The sequence below is a fragment of the Lichenostomus cassidix genome, chromosome 5 (genome assembly GCF_008360975.1).
Source record: "Lichenostomus cassidix isolate B80296 chromosome 5, HeHo_3.0, whole genome shotgun sequence".
Classification (NCBI taxonomy): Eukaryota; Metazoa; Chordata; class Aves; order Passeriformes; family Meliphagidae; genus Lichenostomus; species Lichenostomus cassidix.
This window is the reverse complement of record NC_139486.1, coordinates 34,383,151-34,398,268: the sequence shown is the minus strand read 5'-3', so window position 1 is coordinate 34,398,268 and position 15,118 is coordinate 34,383,151. Positions and strand designations below refer to the sequence as shown.

Genomic DNA, 15,118 nt, shown 5'->3' with positions numbered 1-15,118 from the left:
CACAGTTCTCTGGGCCAAACAGGGTTTGAGCTGGCCTGTGCTGTGACAGAAGGAGTATTTGTCTCTGGGAAGCAAAGGAGAGGGGGTTTTCCCCTCTCTACATATGTGGGACCACCTAACTTCCATCTCACAGGCTGCTAACTGCCTCAAAGTTACACACTGCCATGGGTTTCCTCTCTTGTTCTTATCAAGTATCCATGAATTTACCTTCCTTCAATTGCAGTTTGCAGGGAGGAGCCAGGACAGTGCCTTATCTTTTCATCACCTTCATTGAGGCAGCATTGAGGCTGTTGTTGGGGAGGGTGGTACAGCCTGCAGCACCTTAGTAACCAAGGAACTCCTAAAGAGAACAATCTCTGGAATCTACCTCTTACCAGCTGCAGTGATCTTACTAATTGGTTATGCAAATAGATGGGTAGTATTAAGAAACCAGATCATTTACTGCACCCTCCCAAGCATCCCACCTGGGGGGCACATTGGCCCACCACTGTTCTTCCTTATTTAAGTAACTCCTGCCCAAGTCTCTAAAGTAGTGCGCAGATGAAGAAGTTTCACCATAGAAACTTGGGAAGAATGTTAGTGTCCTTCAGGGTGCAGGAGGAAAGGAGAATAAACAAGCAGAGAAGAGGAATGGACAGTCAGCAGGTCCTGTGAGAATTTGGTTTGATTTCCTCTTCACCCAGTGCATACCCTCCCCTTTCTCCGGCTCCTAGGAAAAAGCAAATCAAAAGGGTATCATCAAGGGACTGAGCATAAAGAAAAAAGTGCAGACAAAACCTCTGGAGATGTGATGTGAAGCATGAGAGCACAGCCATTCCTGGGCCTGCTGGCTGTATTTGGAAAGAACATCTACACAGATGAGGCTTGCAGAGAAATTCTGGGGAAGCTAAATGGAGAAGCACAGCTAAGGGGGTTGCTCTGCACTCAAGACCGTCCTTTTCATCTAAGAGGCTCCTGGATTTCACTAGCAAGCAAGAATATACAGACCTCTGAATTTTGCCTTCCCATCAGTTCCAGAGATTAGTCGTACCCTGTCTCTAATTTAAACGAAGACTTCTTCACTCTGTTCAGGCCTCTTTTACCAATGGCAACTGTTAACACACATTTAGAAAAATTCTGCAGCCAGCATCTGTTTGTCCTCTCCTCACACTTTCAAAAATGATTGTGCTGCAGGAAGGAAGCCTCCCCCTCTTTTGCCCACTCCAACTGGAAAAGTCACATTTAATCTTGCTGCCTTTTTTCTGTGCTGTGTATTCTGCCAAAACTGGATGTTGTTATGAACTGCAAATAGTGTGTCTAAGCCTTTGGTCAGTTTTTTTCTAGTTCAATTATCATTCTGCTCATGAACCTGGGTTTGGCTCATATTTATATCCCATGACCCATCTCATCCCTCACTCCTTTCAGCCTCAGTTCCGGCTTGCTTTCCTACTGTGCTGCCTGGCACCTGCCATTTTGTTCCTGCTGTTTCAACATGTGATGGGTGGATAGGCTCACTTCTCATTGCACTGAGAGCATTTTAGCCCTGCTGGGTACAGGTAGGGGCTTGTGTTCCTTCCCCTATATACTGCATATTGATGACATATAGATACAACACCTAGCTGAGCTAAAATCTTGTTTGCTTTTTTGGGCTTCCAGGATGTGTATCTTCACATTGCTCTTTGGTCTGCAGAAACATACCATCAACTTGTACTGGACATGGCTACCTCCAACAGTGCCCTTCTCTGTCTCTCCAACTCCCTACAATTTTTGTGTAACTTGGGTGGGATTGGGTGGCCTCTGCCCACACCTTCACATCTGCCTGCTAAGGACCACTCAGTGGAAAAGGTGTGTAGTCCATTTTGCTATGGATTCTGAAGGTCTTGTTGTGTATGTAGACCTCTTTCTTGGGGGCTTAATATTAGGTTCTCCCCTCTACAGCTTATCCTTACTTCACTCTCCCACTTCCTGTTAAGACAGTTCTTGGACAGAACTAGAAGTTTCTCTCTCAGATATTGTTAAATTTCTCTCTCAGATATTGTTAAATTCAGCAGTGATGATGAGATAAACTTGCCTGTGGTCTTTTAGGGCCTTGTTTCTCTCGAGCTGAAGAGCTCTTTGATGTGCTGGATGTCAGATATGCCTTCTCTTTCTTTTTTCAGAAGACAAAGCATTTTAGAACATTTCAAAGGCTCTTTCTTATGCCTCTCATGCACACAGTAGAGGTGATGTGTTTGCACATATTTCCAATTAGACTGTGTGGCAGAACTGCCTACTGTTGGAAGGGTGCAGTCCACAGGAGTTCTGGTGGCTTTGGTGGCATTGGTGGCATTGCTGCTGTGTCTCTCCTTGCATGTGGAGGGCCCCCAAACTGGACATTGCCCATAATTCTCTCAAACTCAGTGTCACTGTGTGAAACAGTCCCCAACTGTTTTGTCTTTGGTGACTTCCTTCTTCCTTCTTCTCTGGTGTGAGTGTCACTGCTTACAGGTGCTCCAGGTGTCAGTATATGTAAGGACACGAGTTTTCTGAAGAAAATAGGTTGTTGTGTAACACCCAAAGGCTCTCTGAGATCTTTTTCTTAGGCACATTCACAAACTTCCTTCTTTCCCCCACCCTTTGCAGTGCTCCTGGAGAGAAAGATGCTAAAAACTGAGGAGAGTGGAGCCTGCTGTGCCCTTTTTATACTAATATATACATGGGACTGATGCAGTGACAGTACGTCAGTGAAGCCATTGTGAGGGCATTGTGAGGGAAATTGTTCCCAAATAAAATGACAGTCATGGCTACACTACATCTCCAGTGGCTGGAGAATGCCCTTTCTCTTACATTAAGGTCATGAGTAACAAGCCTGCCTCTGCTTGCCTGAGCTTTCCTGGGGCAGAGACTGTGTGCGTAGGTGCTGTCCTTTGCTCCTGCACTGCCTGCAGGATGAATCCTCATTTCACTCCCTGTGAAGAGGCAGGCGGCTGTGGGATGAACTGTCATGAGCAATATGAAGTAGGGGAAAGTCACCTCTATTTGAATTTTTTGTGTGTTGTGATGTATTTGGAATATAGAGGACTGCATGCACCTGAGAACCAGAACCTTATTAACTTTGTCTTTTATGCAGTACCAGGTACACCTTAGGTGCACCCAAGCACATCTCTGCCTAACCTTTTTTTTTCTGGTCTGGTTAACAACCACTTACAGAATTTCTCTCATTTGTCCTCTCTGTCTTTAAATCATTTTCCTAGCAGCAGCTGTAGTACCAGTTATTGCTTGATATGCGTTATGATGGGCAGCGGTGCTTGCTATTTCTGACCCAGATGTGTGAACCAAGGACCGTCTGAAGAAGGTAGCTGTCTACCTCCAGCAGCTCCTTCCTTTACAGTAGCTGCACACTGTGTTCCAAATTTTGGGAAGCAGCTGCTTTGCAGCACCCACCTGAGGAACATGAACTTTTGTGCCATCCCAGCTGACCTAAGTTTTACACAATATAAGTACATCTGCCTTATTTCAGAGACTTATATGTGACTTTTAGATGGTCTCTCCCCCAGCCCCAATGTGAGCTGGATGTGTTCCTGTACTAAAGAATACGATGTAATTTTTTTCAGAGACAATGACAGAGATTTCATAATGTCATAGAATCATAAATATCCTGAGCTGGAAGGCCCCCACAAAGATCATCAAGTCCAACTCCTGGCACTTCACAAGGCTCTGTTTCAGTTTCCGTGTTTCAGCTGAGGGCCAAGTGAAATAACTCTGGCTACACTCGACACTGACCGCCATGGGATGAGACCATTCATGTATATCCTGCAACTGGGAACAGGTCCCTGTGGGCCATTGCTGGGGCAAGTCACACTGAGAATGTGTTTGTGGCACTTACTGATCCTATTATTAGCAGTTTCAGAGAAGGACCTTTGACCCAAGGAGACAGAGCTCTTAGAAAAGATCAAACTGTTGGAGGAGGTCTAAACAGGCCCTCTGGGCTGCTGAATAGGCTCCAAAGCTGTTGGTCCTGCCCTGTTGTCAGCACCACATTCTCCTACAACAGAAAAAAACAGGACACAGGAAGCACCAACATAAGGTGGGAGAATCAAGACCTCAATCCAATGTACTAATAATACTTAGCACTGTACATCACTGTACTCTTACTTACAAACATTAACTAATAACATCCTCACAACACCCCTGCGAGGTAGGGAAGTATTATTATCCCTAGTGTACAGATAGGGAAACCGAGGCACCGAGAGGCTAAATAACTTGCCCAGGATCACACAGCAAGGCATTGGCAGAGCCAAGGTAAGAATGGAGACATTCCTTGTTCCCCACCCCATGCTGCCCCCCAGCTAGATAATGTTGTCTGTCTGGACATGGGGAACCCAAGAGGCTCCTTTGAAAAGCAATGCCTGGACTTGTTGCCTATGAATAATTTTTATTTGCCTTTAATGAATTATTTCACAGTTTTTCCCTCACACTGTACACCATGCTTTCACAGTCTGTTCAGCACTCTGTGGTAGCCCACAGCCTTCTTCTCCAGCACCGGGACAGCTCTGCAGGGGGTTTGTAGGGTGCTCTGTGCTTTCATCAAGAGGATGTTTAGAAACAGTTTTCACTGACATTAGACTGGGAGCATGTGAGCTCTCACTGGAGACCAGTAACACACACTGGAGAAGCTGGCAGAGGGAACTGATGGTAAAAAGGCATTTGCTGTCCCCTATGGAATGACCAGTGGCTCTCTTGGCTTCTTAGCTCTTCCAAGCTCCAGTGATCACTCAGAGCAGAAACCCTCGTCTCCAACTTTCCTGGTCAGGAAGTGTTGTTCTGGGGATTGCTTCCCTAATAGGTAATAGGCAGTCAGTTCAGGACCAGACAGGTCCCCCAGCATTGCCTACTCCAGGTGTGTGACACTGTCTGGGAACAAGGCTGGCTGTAGTTGTTGTGCTCTTTTGCCACGGGGAAGGGGTATTACCATGGTTGGCAAGCAGCCGTATCCAGCGTCCAAGTCTCTTTAATTTCAAAACTGGTATTCAATGAAGAGCAAGGGAGAATGGATGGATGAGGAGATGAGGATGAGGCAGAGCAAACAGGAAAATCCACCAAATGAGCTTCTAGGAAGGAAATGTTCCCCCTTGGGCACTTCAGCTGAAGTGGCTTCATTTTCACAAGGTTTCCTTCTCTCTCTGGGAACACCTGCTGAGCTTCATCTCTGTCAGCTGGATGTATCTTATGACATTGGTATCTGCAGGGAAAGAACATACACAGAGGTACAGTGGTTACACAACTCCCTGTGGCTGGCAGACAGACAGAATGCACCTTCATCCCTGGTACATCACAGGGGAGCAGCATGGCTCCAGCACTGTGTGCTGGAACAGTATCAATTGGAAGGGGCTCAGAACCAAACCTAATACCTTTGGTTTTGGAGAGCCTGCTCTGAGTTGCCCTCACTGTCCCTGTTGCTCACAGTCTTGCCTCAGCTAGTTTTTACTTTCTCTCTGATTACTCTTGGTCAGCACAGTTGAACTCACACAGCTGCAACTATCCAGGTTGTCCTTGCCTGTATGTGTGGAATGACATCTCCACTGCCTTCCCTTCCTGCAGTACCTGCATGCAAGCCCCTAAAGGCATTTTGTGTACAGTTATGCTCTGCCTTTTTACTCTCTTATTCTATTTACAGCCTATTTTTTCATTTTTCCATGATGAGTAATATTGGGAAGAGCATCCTTCACATACAAAGAGAATGTGTATGTGAAGGATGCTCTTCCCAATATTATTTGGGAATATAATAACTTCCCAATATTTCTTTCCTTAAATTTTCTGCTTGGATGTCCTTCCACCATGACACTCCATCTGCAATTCTGTCATATGCTGTGTGCTGCATACTGCCTTGTCTGTCCTAATGAAGTTCCTAGAGGCACAGAACCACTGATCCATCCTAGTAGAGAGCTGTGATATTGCAACACTCTGCAGGTGGTAAGCTGAGCCCTCTTTTTCCTTCCAGTATTTCAGAGCATCAACATGCCACACAGGACATGTGAGTTTTGTATTATCTCCTGGTCTCAGCCCTAAGGGAATCTATTCACCCTGAATCACAGGTTGATCTAAATGAGTGTGTGTCTCCAGACAGAGCAAATGATTATGCAGTCATGGTCAGTCCTCTCTCAAATCATGCTGATTTCCATCATGAGGGTAACTTCCCACACACACTTCATGCACCCACAAAGTGCACACACTTTGTGCACCCACTGAGTGGCAAAAGCCATATTGTACCAGAAGCAAGCAAGCAAAAACACAGCCACTTTCACTTCTGTATTGATTACAAAATGGTTCTTTGCTCAGAGCCTTCCTCTGACAGCCAGCCAGGGCCAGCTTGGTCCACTAAAGTTATTAGATCCTCAGAAGCCAATCTGAAGTGCAATGCAGTCCAATCAGAAGGCAGTGTTGTCTCCTCATCCAAATTGGATTGTGTTCCACACCAGATAGGGAAATGAGAAGTGCTTCAGTTTTCAAAGCAGTGAACAAATTACTCGGAATATGTCCAGCCCTACCGAGTGTGGGTATTGCACCCCCAAAGCAGTTGTGGGTGCAAAGCTTCCTTTAAGGATAAGGACATCTCTGTTGCACCCTCTGCCAGTGCTGAATCAGTGGGAGATGGATCAGTTTCCTGTCACACAGTGCTATCCACTAACATGCCACAGGGCATCAGTGGGCTGTGGCCATGCTGTTGTGACTTCTTCTGCTGTCTCTGGTGAGGGGTGTCTCCCTGCTGAGTCTTCTGCAGGTTCAGCTGCATCATCCCAGGCACTCAAGAGGGTGGGATTCGATGATTAAGTTACTTGACCTCTTTGGGGCATTTTTAATAAGCTAAGCAGTTCTGCTATTGCTTCTGTCAAACAAGATGCACCAGCATCCTGGGCTGTTCATGCATTAGCATTTCTTACCAGCCCAGCAAATTTTAAAGCAGCTTTTTTGAAAACAGAATTAATTTAGATGTGCAGCCTCCTGGAATGAAGAAATTCATTTGAGGGTGTAGCCCTGAATTTTAGGCTTAAAATGAAATGGGTGCAGGTGGCAGGTGGCTGACTCACTCCCAGCAGTGTACAAGCATGGTACACAGGCTGAGCAAGGTCTGCTGTGCTGCCTGCACATCACTGTGACCTCTCTGCTCTGTGCCCTTCTAGGCTCTGATGGGGCTGTGCTCTGGATACACATCCCTGCCACCAAGGTATATGCTTGGAATGCTTGCCTGGTGCAGATGAGACGGGATAACTGCATGGGCATGTCAGGAAATCCCACCTGCCTAGGCCCGCTGGGACTCAGTGCCTTGCTGAGGGGATGAAGGTGGGCTCATAACTGGGAGAGGCTGCCAGCCCCCTCTGGCTTTTGGTAAGGTAGTGACTGCTGATGGCACAGCTTCACTCACCTGGGAGACTTCCACATGCCTGGGAAGCCAGGGGCAAAATAATGTGTAGCCTGACAGAGGGTGGGAGATGCTCCCATTGCAAGCTACTTATAAATCTCTCAGGCAGGTTTTGGCATGTTTTGCTTCCTCTGTGAGGGCCATTACTTTACCAAGAAAAAATAATGAGAGCAGCACTCTGTTTACAGGAGTGGAGCCCTGTCTTTGTCAAGTTTTTTCTACCAAATGGTATTGCACCATACTAGCTCTGCCTGCAGAAGTATTTCAAAGTTATGTGTAATTGTTAATGAGAAGACTCTCATCTCTCAGTGGAGAAGAACTGATCCCCTTCAGCTGATGTGGAAATAACAAGAACAACACAGAGGAGGGGTCAGAGCCATGCAAAGAGGTACTGGTAGAGCTGCAATGGGAATGTGTCTCCTGGCTCCTAGGACTGTGCCTGTGTTCCTCTGCAGAGTGGCCTAATGCCATTTTAAAGGTCATTTCTGCTTGCCCTGGAGCTTCAGAGACCTGATAAGCAGTTGCTTATTTGCAGTGCCAACACTACAGCCTGGGTTTTTTTCCCAGGACTTCTGAGTTGCAGGGTTGCAGGAATGCAGTGCCCAAGTGCAGCCGTGAGCCTGCCCCAGACAGCACAAAAACTGTCTGGTCCAGGCAGCCCGTGGGATGTCTGAACATGGCCTCCCAGCACAGGGACAGCAGGGATCACTGCTTGACATTACCAGGCCATTGCCAGCTGCTAGTCTGGTTTCAATCCCAGTCAGTCCCTGCCCTCACAATGCAGCCCCAGTGGGAGAGGGCTGAACAAGGCTTGCAGCAAAGTGCATGTCTGGCTGCCCATGCTGCACTAGCCTGTGGACACAGAGCTCATGGAGGGCTCCATATATGCTTTACATGACTTAACAGCAGCTTCCCTTTCCCTTAGTAAGAGGGTTATACAACTATCTCATGTTATTTCCATCTGCTTTTGTGATTTTTGTTTGGAGGTGGCACAAGAAATCAGGCCAACTCCAACCTTCCTTCACCCTGGGCAGACAGTGAATAGCCATAAGGATCTGCTGTGCTGACAGCCCTTTAGAACACTAAACCCCTTTGCTAACTAATACCTCTTTACCATTCAAAATCTCTCCCACCAAAGAGAATAGCTGCCAGTGATTTGTGCCAAAAACATTCCTTATTAGAAAAAAAAAGAACACACAGAACATGACTGCAATAATAACCAGTGAGCCTGGTGAAACCTCAGATAAAGGAAAACAATCACAGTTTGCAGATGGAGACATTGAAAGTGGAGACACTGACTTATTCCAGGTCACATAATAATTCTTGATAGTGTTACCTGATTACTATTCCCATATTTTAACAGCCACATCCTTTCTTACTGTACATATTCAGTTCTTTCCCCCTGAATGCCCTTCAAGTTTTCCATAATCATAAATAAAACAGTGGAACAACAGCCTTGAATGGTCTACAAATAACAGGAAGGAGTCTCTGATGCCGAGCTGAAGGCCAGAACTGGGTTTTGTATACATTAAGGGCCTTTAGGGACACTTTCTGATATGTTTTTGTAGCAAGTGGTATTTGAAGTTGTTGCTGTTGAATAAATTAGTATTTATTTCAAAAAACAATGAGGAATACCAAATAAATAGTATCGCAGGGAGGGGGCTGGTAAGGGAGCATGGAAACACTTATTTAAAAAATGGAAGCTAAGTGGTTCAGCTAAAAGAAATTTTTCACATCTGAGCCTAGTCAAAACTTCAAGGTTAAGATCACTTGTTTTCCACTGACTATTTTTCTCTTGCATATGCTTCTCCATTTCCTGGTTCTGGCAAGGGCTGAAAGCAGAAGGGCACACTGTAAACTAAAATAGGCTAAACTGAGCTTTTAAACACATTTGCTTTGGGAGTGTGGGGCGCACAGCTGTGCTGTCAGACTGCCCGGAGCCCATGGCCAAGCACAGCAGATGGGACCAAGCACCCTTAGGGGAGGTGGAAGAGGAAGGAGATCCCAGCATGCTCCCAAGCAAACCCTCTCTGATGATCCTCCAGGGCACAGCCACTGCAGGGGGGCCTGAAGGGCCAGTGCCTGAAGGACATCAAGCACAGCCAGCTCTGACAGTGTCCCTTCCCTCCTCTAGTTCAATGAATATCAGATCCACCATGCTCTTCCAGGACCCAGGCTTGCTCCTGTTTCACACCCAGTTCTCACTCTTTCCTCTGAGATTCAGCTGAAAAGCTGCTCTGTGGGGTTTTCTTTGTACATGGCTTCCATTTCAGTTTCTTAAGATACTTTGAGTTCTACAAAATTCCTTTCTATTTAAAATCACAGTGTTGTTTTATCTCCCTGTTATTTCTGAAAAATAAAAGCATCATCTCTGCCTCTCCGTCATCTCTGGCCTTTCACCCACCTTCTGAGGCTGGGCAGGTTAGCATAATTTTGGTTGCTCTGGCAAGGCTAAGTTGTTTGGATATATAATTTCATTGCTGTCCCTCAAATAAACTGTATGGTTTTGACAGTTGGATGACAGATACTTAACAAGCAATTGGCTGATTTCACGGCAAAAGTTGAAGCATCCTGATGAATGCTTTGCAGGTAAATGTCTGTCTCCTTGATGAAAGCAGAATACTAACCCTTTACTGAGATGGTGGAAGGTTAGTGAGGATGAAAAATAGTCTCCTGCCATTGTTAAGGGGAAAAAGCTTTTTCTCAGAGTCAGAAAATGTAATGGTTGTGGTACACTGTTTCCCCATCCTCCTTTCTTCTTCAAAAATAATTTAGGGAGGGAAAGAGAGGCAGGATACCCTCCACACTGACAGCATTTCAGCAATGCTGTCATCTTCCAGGTCATGCTGCAGCCTTGGCAGTGGTTAATCTTTGGGCACTGCAATCTTGCTGCACTACCCACGAGTGCTTGAAGGGGAGTCCAGCAAAGGACACACAGTGAGTCATGCTCATCCCTGTGGAAATGAATGCAATCAAGTCAGGGAGAGACAAAGTCTCATGGAAAGAAATACAAAAGCACTCAGTGCAAAGCCACATTCCAGCTCCCTTCCCCATACCTGTCGGCTGGCGGGATCTTGCCTCTTTCAGGTAGTAGAGGGCCTTGTTGAAGTCACCCAGGTGGTAAAATGCCACTCCCGATCGATAGAGCGCCTTGAAGTTCTCGCCTTCCTTCTGGAGCACTTTGAGGCAGTACTCCTTGACCCGCTCATAATTCACCAGCTCGGCCTGGAGCAGGCAGGCTGCAGGGCATGGGGATGATGGCAGACAGACAGACAGACAGACAGAAGAATATTAGTGCTGGATTTCCCCCTGCTCCTGCAATGTGCACAGGAAAAGAGAGCAGCTTAGGTGAGGGAAATGACTCAGCCCCGTGATTCAGAAAGGGTGCAGTCATATGGATTGTTTGCCAAACCCGATTGTTTGCGATTTAAATACCAATGCTTCTATTTTTGGCATTGCAAAGCAATGGGACTGTGTTTACTCCGGGGAGACACATAGGCACACAAAACACAGGGAGAGAGGGAGAGCATAAACACCCCTCCACAGCTCTGGAATGCCACACACTCTCATGGCAGTGGTTGGCCTCATTTGTAGTGAAATTGTTTCTCAAATTGAGGGCTGGAGCTCCAAAGAGTACAAAAAGGCAGACTAACAGTTATCTGATAAGGAAAAGGGGATATAAATTGGATCAGATTTTGTATTTGGCTAAATCCAAGGCTCTTAGGTTTAAAAATAATATGCAATTGCCCTTTATCCAGGAGATCCTGTACGGAGTTTTGCTATCGGAAACAACAAGGGGCTGTGCCCTGTTGGAATGTGTTGTCAGCAAGCCAGAGACACCTGGAGTTGTATAACAGAGAATAAATGTGCTATGCTGCCTGCTTCCTGCAAAGCACTGCAACACAAATGCATTCCCAGAGGTGAATTCTGCTGACTTCCTAAAGGAAAAGGCAAACAGTGAATAAACATGTTGAGGGTTTTGTGTGCTGAAGGACAATTGTTGCATAAATGTTTTGGAGCTGAAGAAAATACCCATTGTGAGTTTCCCACTACTAGGAATGAAATAAAGAAGAAAGGTGAGGATCCCTGAGCCATGCTTTGCAGCTCTGCTCATGGCTTTCTGTAGGGCTTACTCCAGGAGGCTAAACTTTATACAGGTTACCTGGGTATTAAGAATGGCTTGGTGAACACTGACAAAAATGTAAGACATGGAGCAGTCACAGTCTCTGGGGGAAAAAAGTAAATTGTGCTGCAACGCCCATCTAGTGCTGCAATCCAAGGCAACTTTGGGAATGACACAATTTGGGGAAGGAAGGCAGAATGCCACTACAAGGATCATTTCAGATGCTGGCAGTGTCAAGTGCCAGGGCATGGAGAGAAATTTCCCATGGCAGGTGGTGTTACTCAGTGTGTCTCTGGCATGGAGGAGACTCAGTGCTCCTGGAAATCCAAGTCATCACAGGTCAGGTGTCACCAATGAACAGCCAGACTTCATTTTTTGCATGGTAACTGCAGCTGAGAGGATATGGTGCTGGGTCAGAAATATGATGCAGTTCTTGATCCCCTTTCCCTGCACCCCTAAAGTAAGCCCTGCACCCTCTCTGTATCACACTTTACTTCATGAGAAGGAGGTTGGCTAGATGACCTCCAGAGATTCCTTCCAACCTAAATTAGTCCAAGCCCATGATCACAAAATACATATCTAACCCAAGTACACCTTCAAAGCTTAAACAGCTTACTGGGAACAATCATAAACAGGCTTTTACCATCAGAGCACTGATGCTGGAGATGTGTTGAACAAGGACTGCTGAACTAGTCCCACTGCTGGTACATTTGTTTAAGTGACACAGCCATTACTAATGAGAACTTTGTCCCATTTGCTTTAATAATGGAACGTCAATATATTCTAACAGCTCCTGCAATTAATGAGCATAGGTATTTTGAAAGATCCTGATCATTTGCTATTTGATTGCCAGTTAAAAAACACATATGTTTGGAAAACCTTAGTAGCATTTCCTTATCCAGAGTTTGTCCCTTCCTATTTGCCACACATTGATTTTTCTCACTCTATTTCTAATGGAGCTTGAAATGACTGTGCTTTGTTTTTCTTTGTTTTTTAAAGCTATTGAAAAGATGGCTGTGTAAATTTACTGCTGGCTTCACTGCCCTGGAAACAGGATTGCTTTGTTTATCTGCTGACCAGTAGCATGTACAGCAGTGGCAGTAGCTTTCTGCACACTGCCAATCTGAGCTAGCTTTTCACGTTCTGTGAAACTGCCTTTCAGAGCAACTAGGGGGTGGATTTCAGTCTCTGTTCATTTGCTACTTGGTATTTCCAGTGAGAGTCACAGAAATGACTCTGCGAAAAATGACAGGCGGTCTATTCATGTATATTAACTCAGTAACTCCATAGTGGCCTTGCTTCATATATTGGTTTAAAAGAAAAGAAAAACTCTCCCACATTCTGCTAATTCATAAACCCAAATGGATTTCCAGATATCCAGCTGGATTTTTTCTGTGACTCATACTAACAGTAAAGCTTTTGTAGGGCATCTCTGCTAACTGTGCACGTGGCGGGGAGAAGTCATCACCACATGGCCAGCAGGAGAGACGTGTGTTTATCTGAACAAACCAAGCAGATGGATGTGCAAAAAGCAGTTCTGCTGGATGAGTTGGCCATTTGGAGACCCAGTGTTGGAAGTGCCTGTTGGAAATGAACCTGGAGGGAGTATCGCCCTTATAAATATTTAGACATGCGTGCTTCCAGTTCTTGGTGGCCTGAAATGATCTTAATCTACTGTGATCCAATGAAAATATTGAGGCTGTTAGAAATTCAGCTTCCAGAAATGGAAGAGACATGGAATCCTTGTACCTTCTACCTAATTCAGTCGGGGAGAATTGTTTTGAAAACATGTTGTTTTCCTAAACAGGTGTGCAGCTCTGGCTGGGAGTGTTTGTTTACCACATCAAACACCTTATCACCTTCCTTCTAAATTCATAATAGACCCCCAGTGAATCCCACTGAGGAACAGAGCTCACTCAGAGAGACCAAATGTAGACGGTTATCCAGATCACGCTCCTGCTTTCTCGAAACTGAACGGGCTTGATCCTGCACAGCACGAGCTCTAGTAACTCTTTGGTGATTAGAAAGGTGCCCTTTACTTGCAGATGCAAACCTATAGTCACCCATTCCCTGCAGGTCCCATTGTCATTGCAATACAGCATCTGGTGATTATATCTCCCCCACTCAGAAATGCTGCTTGCCCTGCTTCCAGCAGCATGCGATGGTTGTCCATCATATTTGGTTATCATTCTGAGTTTGGCAGATGATTTATTGTGTCAGCTTAAGCAATAAGTAATTCTTAACTTCTAAACCCATATATGTTAACATAGTGATGAAGAGTCCCCATCTGCAGTAAAATAAAATAATATAAAAGCCATCTAAAATTACTGGGTGAAATATGCTATGGGAACAGGGAGAAGGTTAATGCTATTAGCTCCAGAGAAGGGGCTCTGTCTATCACATTTCCCAACTGACTGATGTTTAAGCAAGGGAATAGGAAATTTGGCTGTTTTTCTTCACAAGAGGAATGTTAAGCCTAGATTTGTACATTTTAATTTGTGGATTCAAAGCTATGCCAGCCAGCTCCATTTGAGAGGTGCAGTACAGATCTGGTACCAGTAGATAAATGAGCTAGTTTGTTTAGCCCTGCTCAGCACAAGATTAGACAAAATAAAGATTAAAGCACCTGTAGAGCAAAAATACATCTACACCTTGAACCTTTACCAGCAGCTGTGGCTAGCAATGATAGGAAATTGTTTCTAAAATCCTGGCAGTTGAGGGGTTTGGATTCTACTTTTTTCCACCCTGAAATTTCAATTTCAGAGTATCTTGGGAAGCTATCTACACTTGACAGGTACCAGTGAAGGGATTCACAACAGCTTTTTTATTCCAAAGGCTAATAACTTTAGTTGTTTAGGAAACATCACTACATTTCTAGTTTCAATTTACTAGCCACACATTACCCTGAAAAGCTTGTGTACCCTTGTTGCATTGGTAATCTGAGACTCTGATTAAGTCCTCCATCTTCTCTTTATTAGCTTGTATAAAGAGGCATCTGGAATCTCTTACTAAAAAAAACCCCTTATTTTTCAGATTTCCTCACTTTTACAGCTGTTCTCTGTACCCTCAAAACGAAGTTCAATTGAAAGTGCTATTAGTTATCATCTTACCACAGAAACTTCTGTGAGAATAACTCTGCATGTTACGCAAAAAAATCCAGTTTGGCCCTAATTTTTGGCTTGTAATTTTGGCTGAACTAAGTCTGGGAGTAGCATGTCCAGGTTTTAACACGGAGACTTTGAACAACAGTATCAAGTGCATTGCTTACCTGGCAATTTTCATCAAAGGGCAAATCTTCATCCCAGAACAATTGTCCAGACACTTTTTATACCAGTGGCTAAATTGCCATTGTAGGCAAGGCTCAATGCCTATCTATCCATGATCCAGAACACTTAAAGAGAGCAGGCTGAATTACTGTGCAAGCAACATTAGCACATCCCTACCCGGTGGCATGTTCCTTGGGCTCAGCACACTGAGATGAAAATGCATTTGCCTTACAGGAGAATCTTGGGTTGCAAACTCATGTTTCTCAAACCCCTGTCTTGTTTGCTATTGCTCAGGTAAGCTGGTTGCACTGCCAATTTTTAAAGATTTTCTTGTGCCTTTCACTGTTAGAG

The 15,118-nt window shown here is 45.0% G+C and overlaps 1 protein-coding gene and 1 long non-coding RNA gene across 4 annotated transcripts in view; one reads left to right on the top strand and one right to left on the bottom strand.

Moving 5' to 3' along the window:
- LOC146436321 (uncharacterized) overlaps window positions 1–15,118 on the top strand; it is a 45,714-nt gene that overhangs the window by 13,539 nt on the left and 17,057 nt on the right. The gene's annotated exons all lie outside the window — the stretch shown is intronic.
- The window catches only part of TTC9 (tetratricopeptide repeat domain 9), a 28,494-nt gene continuing 17,417 nt past the window's right edge, over window positions 4,042–15,118 (bottom strand). Inside the window, exons 2-3 of the mRNA XM_085062203.1 lie at window positions 10,435–10,617; window positions 4,042–5,200 (exon numbers count right to left, since the gene is read on the bottom strand). Of these exons, the coding sequence (XP_084918329.1) occupies window positions 5,121–5,200; window positions 10,435–10,617 (263 nt within the window). The 3' untranslated portion in view covers window positions 4,042–5,120. The remainder of the gene's footprint in view (window positions 5,201–10,434; window positions 10,618–15,118) is intronic.